Here is a 14,702-nt window from a genome sequence, read left to right as displayed (position 1 = left end):
CGAAGATAAACGAATTTTCCCAATTTTGCCAATTTGACATGTCAATCTGACACGAATTCAATTTTCAGAGTTTTACATCAATGAGCGGAGTTTTGTTCTCAAAAGTTCACATGAGCTCATCTCGGCCTTTTTTTGGCACTCTCGCTGCATTGGTCCAAACGTTCGGATCAATGCTTATTAATGTTGTTGCAGATGTTTTGTTGTATCCAATTTCACGATATTTATTACCAAAATTATCAAGAAATGCAAATTTGTGGTTCCATGCGATTTTCGGAGTATCTTTGGCTATTGCAATGTTCGGTGTTGAATTTTTAATTCCACTTGCAATGGCAATTTCAACATATTTCATGCTTGAATTAAATCCAATTATCACAATAATTTATAGTTTTATCTTTAGTTCAGGTGCTAACATATATTGTATGGTTAATATAGCAAAGGGTTGGAAATGGATGGTAAATAGCTGTACATTAATCATGTTTCAAAAAATTATGTCAACAACATTAGATCTTTACCATGGGCGTAAGCTAAAGAAAGGAGAAAAGCTTCGGCCATTCCATGAACGAGTGGCTCTTGACAAAAAAATGAATTTAATTGAATGGATATCGTATGTCTTTACACCATTTGGAGCTACTTCAGGACCACATTTCAACTATAAAATCCATGAATACATTCTAGAGACTGGAACTCGTCCTCATGTATCGGATGATTCAATTTCACATAGTTATGCCAAAAAACGTTTTTACTCCATTCCTTTATGGGTCATCCTTACGATTGTTGCCATGAAAATAACACCAATTTCATTTTATAGCAAACCATTTTATGTTAATTCGCCAGTTGTAATTCGTTTACTTCTAACTATTTTCTGCACATTTTTCCATACTATTCGATATTTTGTTGCTTGGCAATCTGTAGAAGCCGGAATATATGAAACAGGAGCAGGTGAATCAGGTCTTTGTGAAATCGATGATATTTCCAATCTTACCGTTTTTGATGTTCTTGCTAGTGATACAGTAGCCACATGGCTTCAGCGTTGGAATCATTCGGCTCATATCTTTTGGAAGCGATATTTATTGTATCCATTACTTGATCATGGATGTCCATATTGGGTAGCAAATCCTACAGTATTTGCCGTATCTGCAATGTGGCATGGGTTTAATCCGGTTTATTACCTATTATTACCTGAAATGGTTGCATCACAAAAAGCAGATTCGTTAATCCATCAAATGTTTGGCGATGTTGCGAATAATTCGCCTTTGCCAATACGAATAATTTATAGGTTTTGGATATGGATGTCTATGTTTAATGCAACATCAACATGGTGGTATCGAACAGCAGATGCATTTTTCTTTGTCAGAAAGTCAAATGGTTATTTAGGAACCATTATAACATTTTCAAATTGCATTATAATGTACATTTTGTCATTAGTAATAAAACCAAAAAACAAAAAGGAAGATGAAAAAAAAGATATACCAAAAAAGAAGAATGAATGAATAAATAAATTTAGAATTTAATCTTTGATTTTGATAATTCATTATTTTTGATGTTTTTTGGCTTGTTTTATTGTTTTGTTTTTTTTCTTCTAACGCTGATTTGCGTATCGTAGACAACCGAAAAACGCACAGCATTTAATATTGAATGAGTTCATAAATTTTGAATATATATAACCGTTAAACCTCCCTCAAACGAGCGAAAATGCTTTCTCTAATTGATCAAAAAATTCTTGCAATATATCAACAATATGTTGATACAGAACTTGAAGAGCCGCTTGTTTGTTTGAAGTTTGATAAAATTAATACTAAGAACAAAAAAGATAAAAAGCAAATCTTATTGGCTACCACAGGTATTTTTATTCTCCAACGGAACAAAAAGGTAAAATATGGAACTCCAAGGAAAATTGCTTGGACTTCTTTATTAACTACCTCTTTTTCATCACATAAATCAATAATTTTCAGATTTACAGAAGAAAAATTCGAAATATTCCATAAAGAATATAACAAAATTGGTCGTATAGTTAAAACCCATTTGTTTTCATTTCTAAAAGAACAAGAATTACCAATTTTCAGTTTTCAAAATGATTTAGATTTTGATAACAATATTCCGTTTAATCCATTCTATCGCTTTTGCAATATCATTACTAGCAAAGTAAAATATGTTACAAACGAATCCATGAAGCGTTACAAACATTTTTTCCAATCCGAAGAGCGAACGTTAGCACTTTCGTTTTTTGAAGAAGTCGCAAATGATCTCGAAACCTTTTTTGATTGTATTTATGGGTTCAAGCAAATCACTGCGTTAAAAATCGACATTTCTATTTCCGACAGTTTGTTAAGTATAATCATCACATTTTTAAAATTCACGAAAACGATCAACACAATCATCTTTTCTTCCAAGATTAACATTGGGCAAGTACCATCCGATTTAATTATCTCCAAATCGATACAAAATTTCTCATGTATTGATGTTCCATTAAATCCACTTTTAATCCGATTTTTATCCACAATCATCAGTATCAATTCCTTTAATTCAGTCTCATTTACAAACACATTCCATGGCACTCAATTTAATGAATTTATTTCTCAGTTGAATCCATCGAAGCCGATAAAGTCATTTTCACTAGTGAATTCACGCGACATAAAATTTGATGCGTTTTATCCCATCTCGAAAGAACTCGAATCATTAACAATATCGGGTTATACCATTGATATTTCAGTCGTCTTTTGTAACATAAATCATTTCCCAAATCTTAAGACTCTTAATTTATCCAATAATCAAGCAAATATACCTTTAGATGAAAAAATTATATTACCCGAAAATCTTCAAGAGATTATAGTTAACGAAATTAAATGGAAAGAGGCGCGTTTAATCGAAATGTTAAAGTTATTTGAACAATTAAAGAATCCAATCACATTATCCTTAAACAATTCAACATTTGCATCATATACTTGGGATGACTTTTATGAAGATATGCTTATTTTAAATCCGATCAATATTATAAACTTAAATTGGGATGGAAATCGTATTAATCAACAATTCACTAAATTCATTCGAAAGTTCCCTAATTTAAAGCGTTTATCTGTTTTTAATTGCTTAAAACTAAATGCACAATCTGTTTATAGCATTGCTAAATATATAGTTAAATCTAAATATTTAAATTGGATGAATATATCGATAAATAATGGTGAAATTCAAGAGGCTGAAGCTTCTTCTCTATTTAATTCTTTATCTGATAATAGATCTTTACGTTCTTTATCAATGTTAGGATATAAATATACAAAATATTTCTTCGATCTTTTAATTAACGCTTTATTAGATAACAGAAGAATTACTGAATTGGAGTACGACTTCATCGGCGTAAACAACGAGGAGTTCACTGTGTTCCTCGATAAGTTATCGGTAAGAGGGCCCCCTTTGAAAATTGACAGGAAATTTGTGGAAAGATTTTTAACATCAAATGATGTAATCGAAAAATACAATAAGTTAATAAACGGTGACAAATCAATAGAACCGCCAGAAGAAACGGTCACCACTGACATAGATGACTATGACCTTTCTGGCAAAATCATAAAGTTTGCAAGAGAAAAGGCCCGGCTATCAATATTAGGAGATGTTTCGTCAACAAGTTCACCTACTAAAAGTAGTCCTCATAAAAATAGTCATTCATCAGAAAAAAATGAAAGTCCTAAAAAGAATACCGTAGTAAAAGAGCCAACTTCACCATCAGAAAAAGAAGAAAGTCCGAAGAAGAACACTGAAGAAAAGGAAAGTCCTTCACAAGATAAAAACGAAAATTTATTAAAGAATACTGAAATGAAAGAGCAAACTCCTCCAGCAGAAGAAAAACAAAGTCCGATAAAGAACACTGTAGCAAAAGAACAAACTCCTGCAGTAGAAAAAACCGAAATTCCAATAAAGGCTATACCCAAAGAACAAACTGACGAAAAGATAAAAGAACCCGAAATCAAGAAAGCTTCTTCCATTGACAATTCATCGAATGAAATCAAAAGTGTACCGTTTGATTTTGGATTAAAGTCGGCTTCTTCAGGAGAAGTATCACCAATATCATCTGCCATACTTAAGCCAATTCCTACACTTGAATCCAATTCAACATCGTCTAGCGAAGTCAACTCAATTTCGTCAAGCGAAACCAGTTCATTTGGATCGAACAAACTTAAGCCAATTTTGGCAAGTGAAGTTCACCCTATCACACCAAATGAAGATAAGCCAAAACCTTCAAATGAAATGAAGCCAATCTCACCACACGAAGTTCAACCTATTTCATCATTACAACAAGGGCCATTTTCACCCAGTGAGAAAAGACCTATTTCTCAAATGAACATTGAACGAAAATCATCTGCTAATTACATTGATTCAAAATCTCGAATACCAATTCCAGGATTTAAGCCATTAAGTGCGCAAAGCTCGATACCGGTATTTACTCCAACTCCTGATGAAGTCTCATCTTTAAGTTTAAGTAACATATTACAGCCAACACGGAAAGTATCATCATTTGATATGAAAAGTGTTGAAGTACCGAACACATTTGAAATTAGTGATCCACAGCCACCTAATTTTGGTAATTTGAAAATGCCACCAAAACTCAATTCGACATCTGATCAAGAAGATGAAGAAGAAGATTACGATGAAAACAATGAGAAAATATCTTCTTTATCACCAATTGATGATACAAACCAACAAAAACTTTCTTCTTTACAATCTTCATCATCATCTGATTCTGTTGGAAAATTTGGATCTTTTCAACCTAAGATATCATCTCTAGAGACATCTGATGACGATGAAAGTCCTATAAGACTCCCGATGAGCAACAACCGGAAGACCCGCGCCTTCAGTTTCTTTGCCGAATTGCCAAATTCACCAGCGGCACGAAAACCGCCGCAGCAACCACAAGTGAACTTCACCAAGAGGGGGTCCGATGTGCGACCGTTTTCTCCACGTAACCGCGCGTTAACGTTCTTCGAGTCATCGAACTCATCCGAGAAGTCACTTTATGAACAATTCCAAGAGATAGGTTCAGAGCAACGCCAGCTCTTTCATCAAGGCAAAAACAACAATAACTCAGTGATGCCAAAGAAGCCACAAAACACATTTAATCAACAACATATTGTTCCATTTGTATTATCGCCATCAAGAACTCGAATGTCAGACAGCTCATTGCAAAATAAGATCGGACGTTTCGTGTTAATGAATAAGAATAATAGCGAAAGTATGTTCCAAGATAAGTCAATACTATCGCCAAGAAACGATTCGAAGAATGATAAGAAGCCAATGTTCACCAATGAATTCCAATCTCCAGGCGATAATCGAATCAAAGGCCGGAAGCAAATTGATTCGCTTAGAGACTTCGAAAGTGATGCGCTCGCGTCGCAGTATTACCAGGACGAAGTGAAGTCGCTGTACTCCGCGTTCTCGAAGAAGGGCTCAAGAAGTTCGCTGGCGGTCGGAGAGAACGACATATTGAGCGGAGATGAGGAAGAGTGCGAAGGGCTGAAGGTGGACCAGATGCAGTACCACACGGCGGAGAATAACATCGCTGACGCGCAGACGATGTTCAGCATCGACAAACTGATAGAAGCGATAAGAAATGAATAGTAAATATGAAACTGTACAGTTATTATTATGTGTGATAACTTAATGATTTGAAGTGATTTACTATTTAGTGACAGTTATTATTATGTGCGATAACTTAATGATTTGAAGTGATTTAATATTTAGTGACAGTTATTATTATGTGCGATAACTTAATGATTTGAAGTGATTTACTATTTAGTGACAGTTATTATTATGTGTGATAACTTAATGATTTGAAGTGATTTACTATTTAGTGACAGTTATTATTATGTGCGATAACTTAATGATTTGAAGTGATTTAATATTTAGTGACAGTTATTATTATGTGCGATAACTTAATGATTTGAAGTGATTTACTATTTAGTGACAGTTATTATTATGTGCGATAACTTAATGATTTGAAGTGATTTACTATTTAGTGACAGTTATTATTATGTGCGATAACTTAATGATTTGAAGTGATTTACTATTTAGTGACAGTTATTATTATGTGCGATAACTTAATGATTTGAAGTGATTTAATATTTAGTGACAGTTATTATTATGTGCGATAACTTAATGATTTGAAGTGATTTAATATTTAGTGACAGTTATTATTATGTGCGATAACTTAATGATTTGAAGTGATTTACTATTTAGTGACAGTTATTATTATGTGATAACTTAATGATTTGAAGTGATTTAATATTTAGTGACAGTTATTATTATGTGCGATAACTTAATGATTTGAAGTGATTTAATATTTAGTGACAGTTATTATTATGTGTGATAACTTAATGATTTGAAGTGATTTAATATTTAGTGACAGTTATTATTATGTGCGATAACTTAATGATTTGAAGTGATTTAATATTTAGTGACAGTTATTATTATGTGCGATAACTTAATGATTTGAAGTGATTTACTATTTAGTGACAGTTATTATTATGTGTGATAACTTAATGATTTGAAGTGATTTAATATTTAGTGACAGTTATTATTATGTGCGATAACTTAATGATTTGAAGTGATTTACTATTTAGTGACAGTTATTATTATGTGTGATAACTTAATGATTTGAAGTGATTTAATATTTAGTGACAGTTATTATTATGTGCGATAACTTAATGATTTGAAGTGATTTACTATTTAGTGACAGTTATTATTATGTGTGATAACTTAATGATTTGAAGTGATTTAATATTTAGTGACAGTTATTATTATGTGCGATAACTTAATGATTTGAAGTGATTTACTATTTAGTGACAGTTATTATTATGTGTGATAACTTAATGATTTGAAGTGATTTAATATTTAGTGACAGTTATTATTATGTGCGATAACTTAATGATTTGAAGTGATTTAATATTTAGTGACAGTTATTATTATGTGCGATAACTTAATGATTTGAAGTGATTTACTATTTAGTGACAGTTATTATTATGTGCGATAACTTAATGATTTGAAGTGATTTACTATTTAGTGACAGTTATTATTATGTGTGATAACTTAATGATTTGAAGTGATGTAGTATTTAGTGATATTTATTATTAGTTGTGATAACTTAATGATTTGAAGTGATTTACTATTTAGTGACAGTTATTATTATGTGCGATAACTTAATGATTTGAAGTGATTTAATATTTAGTGACAGTTATTATTATGTGCGATAACTTAATGATTTGAAGTGATTTAATATTTAGTGACAGTTATTATTATGTGCGATAACTTAATGATTTGAAGTGATTTAATATTTAGTGACAGTTATTATTATGTGCGATAACTTAATGATTTGAAGTGATTTACTATTTAGTGACAGTTATTATTATGTGTGATAACTTAATGATTTGAAGTGATTTAATATTTAGTGACAGTTATTATTATGTGCGATAACTTAATGATTTGAAGTGATTTACTATTTAGTGACAGTTATTATTATGTGTGATAACTTAATGATTTGAAGTGATTTAATATTTAGTGACAGTTATTATTATGTGCGATAACTTAATGATTTGAAGTGATTTACTATTTAGTGACAGTTATTATTATGTGTGATAACTTAATGATTTGAAGTGATTTAATATTTAGTGACAGTTATTATTATGTGCGATAACTTAATGATTTGAAGTGATTTACTATTTAGTGACAGTTATTATTATGTGCGATAACTTAATGATTTGAAGTGATTTAATATTTAGTGACAGTTATTATTATGTGCGATAACTTAATGATTTGAAGTGATTTAATATTTAGTGACAGTTATTATTATGTGCGATAACTTAATGATTTGAAGTGATTTACTATTTAGTGACAGTTATTATTATGTGCGATAACTTAATGATTTGAAGTGATTTAATATTTAGTGACAGTTATTATTATGTGCGATAACTTAATGATTTGAAGTGATTTACTATTTAGTGACAGTTATTATTATGTGCGATAACTTAATGATTTGAAGTGATTTAATATTTAGTGACAGTTATTATTATGTGCGATAACTTAATGATTTGAAGTGATTTAATATTTAGTGACAGTTATTATTATGTGCGATAACTTAATGATTTGAAGTGATTTACTATTTAGTGACAGTTATTATTATGTGCGATAACTTAATGATTTGAAGTGATTTAATATTTAGTGACAGTTATTATTATGTGCGATAACTTAATGATTTGAAGTGATTTACTATTTAGTGACAGTTATTATTATGTGCGATAACTTAATGATTTGAAGTGATTTAATATTTAGTGACAGTTATTATTATGTGCGATAACTTAATGATTTGAAGTGATTTACTATTTAGTGACAGTTATTATTATGTGCGATAACTTAATGATTTGAAGTGATTTAATATTTAGTGACAGTTATTATTATGTGCGATAACTTAATGATCTGAAGTGATTTACTATTTAGTTACATATTTTGGGGTGCACTAGAAATGTCACTTTTCTTATGGGCTCAATGCTTTTAAGTCCTTGTCCGACCACGACAAAGTTTTGTAAGGACAGCTGTAGTTATAGTAGAATAATGTGTTTAACCACCAGCTTATTTCATGTTTTTTTACTGGTAACTAAAAATTGTACACTTTTAACACAAAAAATCTGAATGTCTTTTAGGCAGGAGGTCAGTATTATTTTATACCTCTAATAAATGAATTTGATTTTTATTATTTCCGTTATTTTTATTATAAAAAAGGATTATAAGCTGATAAGTAAGTTTTAGAATAAAAAAAATAATAATTTTTTTTAAATTTCATATTAATTATGCAATATTTTATTAGATAATCTTTGATCTGTCTTTTTTTTAAAAAAAAAAAAAAAAAAAACTATGGCAATCTTGAGATATTTTTTGTAATAAAGAAATATTTCAAAGTTTAGGTTGTTGCAAAGCCCCGCTCTTTTCAAGATATAAGAAATGTCATTTTATACCAGCTTTTTAAAATATGAATCAAAACAATTTTTAATTTAATTTTAATAAGTACTAAAATGACAAAAAATTATTTCAAAAGTTATACCGCCTAAATGAAAACTGTTTTGAAATCATAAAAAAAATGGCTCGTACAAAACAAACAGCTCGTAAATCTACTGGTGGTAAGACTCCACGTAAGTCACTCGGTGCTAAGGCAGCTCGTAAGTCAACACCAGTTGTTGATTCACAAGGTGCTAAGAAGCAACATCGTTTCAGACCAGGTACAGTTGCTCTTCGTGAAATCCGTAAATATCAAAAGAGCACAGATCTTTTAATCCGTAAGCTTCCATTCCAACGTCTTGTTCGTGAAATCGCATCTGGATTCCGTGGTGATCTTCGTTTCCAATCATCAGCTATTGCAGCTCTTCAAGAAGCTTCTGAAGCTTATCTTGTTGGTCTTTTTGAAGATACTAACCTTTGTGCAATTCATGCAAACCGTGTTACAATTATGGAACGTGATGTGCAACTTGCCCAAAGAATCCGTGGTGAACGCAATTAAAGCTTTTAAACTAAACAGTGTAAATAAATAACTTCTATTTTATAAAATCAATTTTTTTTTTATAATTTTCTTTTGTATTTGAATCTGTTACAGGAAATGAATTTTTAGTCTAAATAAATTTCACATAAACTAATTGAAATAATTTATTAAGAAGTGAAGATATAAAAATGCAATGCCTTAAAGTGTGGGTGGAGCAAAAATAAGCTTCTACTCCATTGGTTAATACTTTTTTGAACTTGTTCTAAGGATGATTTAGTGGTTGTAAGATATTAAAAATTAATTATACATTTCAAATACTTTCAGAAATGTAAACGTTTCATAATATAATTAAAGGAACTTTGAAATATATCAAAACACAAGTATTTTATGAGGAATGTTAACCTAAAACTTGCTCAATTTTTAAGGAAGATCTGTTCCTTTACTCAACGATATGTGTTTTTTCGGAAATGTAGATACCATCGAGGAACTTACGAAGATCTTTGTTGTGGATATGTGTGTGTTGATGGATTTGAGCGCAAACTAATGATACCTTATCAATATCATTGCCTTCAATCCAGATTTCTTCCTTTTGGTTAGGGCTGTCCATGATCTTAACACCTTCTGGAGCAGTGACTGATTTCTTTTCACGTTGACCCATGAAGTGAGTAAAGCTGAAAGAATCTTTATTGTCACTAATAGAGTGTTTGATTGGGAAGTGAGCTGTGACAAACCTCATCTTGTAGCGATAGCCTTTTGTTACACCTGTAACCATATTTTTGATATGGCCGAAGAGTGTACCAATGCGAGCAACAAGCTTACGATTTCCGAACCAGCAACGAGCTAAAACAGTTTTTTCTTCAGCATTATATTCAATGTCGAGTTTAAGATGAGAAAGATCGCGAGTAAGGGTTCCGCGTGGTCCTGTAACTGTTACAATACCTGATTTAATTGTAATTGTAACATCATCCTCAATTTTGAGGTGATCTTGATGGAGAACTGGACGTGGCATCGAAAAAAGGAGCCTTGACCAAAACCGTTAAATTTGACTATGCTTGTTTGATTAGTCTGTAACAAAAGAAAGTTAACAAATATTGTAATTCCATCTTCTGTTTCAGCAATTGCATTTCAATATTGTATTTCATTAATACAAATTATAGTTCTTTCTTCAGTTATACATTTGGAGATTATGCATGATCATTGTAAAACTCTTGAACGCATATATTACTATGGAGAGAAGGTGCCATCATTTGGATTAAATGTTTTTTCAAATGTTCCAGCAATTTATGCCATAACATTGTTTTCATATAGTTATGATAAATTTAACACGTTATAAGTATATAAAGGAACAACAATTGAAGGATGTCCTCCATGGCCAACTCAATACATATGTCATTTGAACATTCCTCCTATCAAAGATTGATAATCATAATAAAAAAATAAAACAAAAAAAAACAAATGGAAATATGCGAAATTAATGTCAGGAAATGCTACTAATACCAAAATTACCAGCATAGGATGGAGAATAATATATATGAAAATTAGAGGAATTCATAAGACCATTTTTGAAATACCTCAATGTTTTTTGTTTTTAGAGATATCAAGCCTAAATAAAAAATCTGTCTTGTGATATTTTAGATAATCTTCTAAAACCTTTATATTTGAAAACAAATCATAAAAATATTAATTAGCCATTTCTTGATTGCCAAAATTAACAAAAAGTCAAGTGATTAAACGTCTTCTGGAATTGAAGGATCTGAAAAACACGTAAAACTAAAATTTAGATCATAATTTAAAAAGGAATTGGTTTGATGATAATTAATAAGATATTTGAATTTAAAAATTTTTAAAACCGTTTTGTTTCAATGAAATTATTTCTGTCATCTTATTTCAATGAAAACAGATTCCTTTTTAGTGATGAATAAATCGAAAATTTTTTTTAAAAAACATTCGGTTCGCACTGGGTTGTTATTAGATAGTTTCCCAAATGGGCATCGGCTAGCCGGCGACTCCAAGCAATCAGGAATTTCCAAATGTGGATTGGCCATATCCATCAAAAATAGCGCAAAATAATTTACATGGTTTACATTCATTCAAAAAGTTTTATAAAATTGCCATCGTTACCAATTTCTGAGAACCATCTCAGAATTTTTTTTTCGATCAAATAAAAATATCTTTCAAAAAAATTGATATTGCAGAAAATAGTTCTATCAAACAAAAAATACGAAAAGTATGTGAAATAAAATAATATATTTTTATCCTATTCTATAAGAGAAAAGTCTTCCAAAGGTTCCTTACAAGTACCAAAAGTGACAATGCCGATAGGGTACCGATACCGACGGTTACCCATCACTATAATTCAAGTTAAAGTGTTTAAACACACATAATAACATTTAATCAATATTACAACAATCAAAACAACATTTCGGATCATTGCCGAAAAAGCTGTCATCATCTTCATTTGCCAACAAAAACGTTTCCTTATTTTCCTCTTTCACAAAGTATTTCGGAGTTCTTATCTGTGTATTACTATAGTCATAAACATCACTTGGTCTTCTTGAACATGGATATTGGAAGATCGAATTAATTTCAATTTCACTTAATTTCTCCCAATCATAAGGATCTGAAGATTCTTTCCCAATGTCCCTTAATGCTTGGCTTAATTCTAGCAGAATCATGTCGTAATCAGGTAAATCTTCATAATTAAGCTGCAAAAGTGACAAAATAATGTTCTCAAATTCTTTTGGTGCGTTTTTCGTGAGTTCCGCGGGAGATATTGCTTCTTTCATCTTCATTATACCTTCTTTGTCATGCGCATTGTTCCATGGAAGTTCCCCGTTAAGCATTTCAATCATTGTGTGAAACCATGATATCATATCATCACGTGGTCCAAGATCAACCTTTTTGTGCGCGTTCAGAGAAGAGTATTTAGCAGTGCCAATAAAACAGGAAACTGTGTTTTGTTGATGCGGTTTGCCAGTGGAGGGATTGATAAATCTTTTGGCAAGACCAAAATCTATAAGACAAAGTGGCGTGGGGTTTTTGTATCGAACAAGGAAATTTGATGGTTTAATGTCACGGTGGACAAAACCACGAGAATGGAATTCACGAAGCATACATACCATTTCCATTCCAAGCCTTAAGGTGGTGGAAATGGAATATCTATTGTTGGGTAATGATGACATGAGTCTGGAAAGTGATGGTCCAAGTAATTCCATCACAATATAATTATTTTGATGAAAAGATCCGTGTGAATATAGCTTGGGAAAATAAAGACTACCTTGAATTTGTCTAAGAACCGAATATTCGATGTCAAATTGTGATGTTCGTCTGTTAGTTTTTTCGATTTTCATTGCAAATGGTTGATTTGATCCATTTTCTCGAACGAAAAAAACAGAGCCAAATCCCCCATTTGCAATCATCTTAATTACCCGATAATTATTGATAATATCAAAAGGTTGGATTTGGGATGTACCAACCAAGCTCATTTGATATTAGGGCACTCCGATATTTTTATGTTGTGAAATAGCTGTCACTTTTGGATAAAAATGTAAATAACAGAAAAAGTTTTGCTTCCGAAAAAAATTTGGGTAATCGTTTTCGCCATGATTGTCCTCTCAAAAAGTGGAGAAATATTTTCAGAAAATTGACGGTTATTTTTAAAGAAGGTAATGGAACGAATTATTGAAGAATGCTCACAGATCAAGATGACATTTTTTCCATACAAACAGTATTTAACTATTACACAATTTATCACATAAATTACAAGAAACATTGGCATTCCTTATTCTGCATCTCAAACGCATAATAAAAATAGAAATTATGTTTTCTGTTGTACTTTCCATGGAAGAAGATCCGGTTCAATTTGTTGTGATTCAAAATTGGTTTTCATGAAGATAATAATCGATAATATTATGTTCTTTTGATAAAATTGAATCAAAATTAAAACATTCACGTCCATTAGATGTGGATTGTCATTTAGCTCATAGGAACTTAATGGATTCCACTACAATTATAAAAATACGCGATCAACAATTAATTGGTTCCACCAGGAATTATATGTTCAAATTTAAATGTCACAATAAATTCAAATATTTTTTACAATATTCGAAGAGATGTTATTCACGAACAAAAAACCGAAAATTTAGACTCATTAATTAATAAATCACAAACGTTTAAAGAATTTAAATATATTTTGCATAAGGATAATGATGGTAATTTTTATTCATTAACAGCTATTCATTTAAAAGTATCATCATCTTCATATTGGAATGATATTGTAAATGTTGATGATACATCTGGGCTTAATATTTACGATCTTCCATTGATCGTAATGGTTACTATTGATCCAGATAACAAAACCCAAATCCTATCGTATGGGTTCATTAAAGTAAAAACTCAAGAAGGTCTCACTCTCTTTTTTAGAGATTGTTGCGATTTCACCAAGAAACCAATTCGAGTAATTACCATGGACAGATGCATAGCACAATTCAATTCTGTAAAAGTAATCTATCCATAATCTATCATTGGATTTTGTTTGGTCCACATCCAACGAAACCTTGAAACTCTTCATGATATGGAAATCATGCAAATGTTTTTCAAAATGAGATTGAATATGGATTATTGTGGAGTTTTTATAAATTTGCTTTAGAATAAATGTAAAAAAAATAGATCAAATGGAAGAGATCTATTATCAAATTTAATTAAGCTTAGAGAGCACTGGCTTCCATTAGATTTGGCTCTTCAAAAAGTATCTGAAAAATGTATAAATACATCACGTGTAGAAAATATTTTTTCTCGCTATAAAACGAATTATTAATTTTCACAGATGACTTTCATCTAATCAATAGAGAGCTTAAATAATCTCGCACACGTTTTAATTGTCCAATCGATAAGTCACTCATTAAACAATCATTTTGCACATATCCCGCTTATAAAGAAAGAAGACAAAAATATGATTGGAGACATATCTGCAAATACACTGACTGATGAGTATTTAAAGGCACAAATTGATATTTATGAACCCACAGTTTGTTGTTGGTGTATTCTCCGCAATAGAGCACCGGAATTTTCAATTCCTTGTCATCATATTTTGATGACAATTAATGAAATTGAATTAAAGCATATTCTCAATAGGTATCTCAGAGACATCCCTTCTGCTGAACAAACCAAAGTCGATATTATTGAGGATATG

General features: G+C 30.9%; 5 protein-coding genes across 5 annotated transcripts; 3 read left to right on the top strand and 2 right to left on the bottom strand.

Moving 5' to 3' along the window:
• Nucleotides 1-110: 110 nt before the first annotated feature.
• GO595_010435 (MBOAT family protein) lies at nucleotides 111-1,490 on the top strand (the record flags this gene model as incomplete). Its single annotated transcript, XM_067913114.1, has 1 exon — nucleotides 111-1,490. One exon carries the CDS (start codon nucleotides 111-113, stop codon nucleotides 1,488-1,490), a length of 1,380 nt encoding a protein of 459 aa, XP_067769173.1.
• A 1,762-nt stretch (nucleotides 1,491-3,252) lies between these two features.
• Nucleotides 3,253-5,607, top strand: GO595_010434 (uncharacterized protein; the record flags this gene model as incomplete). The annotated part of the gene is made up of 1 exon (XM_067913112.1): nucleotides 3,253-5,607. One exon carries the CDS (start codon nucleotides 3,253-3,255, stop codon nucleotides 5,605-5,607), a length of 2,355 nt encoding a protein of 784 aa, XP_067769172.1.
• Nucleotides 5,608-9,115: 3,508 nt separating this feature from the next.
• GO595_010433 (histone H3.2) lies at nucleotides 9,116-9,532 on the top strand (the record flags this gene model as incomplete). The annotated part of the gene is made up of 1 exon (XM_067913111.1): nucleotides 9,116-9,532. The coding sequence occupies one exon, from the start codon at nucleotides 9,116-9,118 to the stop codon at nucleotides 9,530-9,532; it is 417 nt and encodes a 138-aa protein (XP_067769171.1).
• A 418-nt stretch (nucleotides 9,533-9,950) lies between these two features.
• GO595_010432 (ribosomal protein L6) lies at nucleotides 9,951-10,520 on the bottom strand (the record flags this gene model as incomplete). Its single annotated transcript, XM_067913110.1, has 1 exon — nucleotides 9,951-10,520. One exon carries the CDS (start codon nucleotides 10,518-10,520, stop codon nucleotides 9,951-9,953), a length of 570 nt encoding a protein of 189 aa, XP_067769170.1.
• Nucleotides 10,521-11,901: 1,381 nt separating this feature from the next.
• On the bottom strand, nucleotides 11,902-12,996 carry GO595_010431 (CK1 family protein kinase; the record flags this gene model as incomplete). Its single annotated transcript, XM_067913109.1, has 1 exon — nucleotides 11,902-12,996. One exon carries the CDS (start codon nucleotides 12,994-12,996, stop codon nucleotides 11,902-11,904), a length of 1,095 nt encoding a protein of 364 aa, XP_067769169.1.
• Nucleotides 12,997-14,702: the final 1,706 nt, after the last annotated feature.

This window comes from Histomonas meleagridis (genome assembly GCF_020186115.1).
Source record: "Histomonas meleagridis strain 2922-C6/04-10x chromosome Unknown scaffold_61, whole genome shotgun sequence".
NCBI classification, from domain to species: Eukaryota; Parabasalia; order Tritrichomonadida; family Dientamoebidae; genus Histomonas; species Histomonas meleagridis.
The sequence above is the reverse complement of the archived record's forward strand: the minus strand, read 5'-3'. Positions and strand labels throughout refer to the sequence as shown.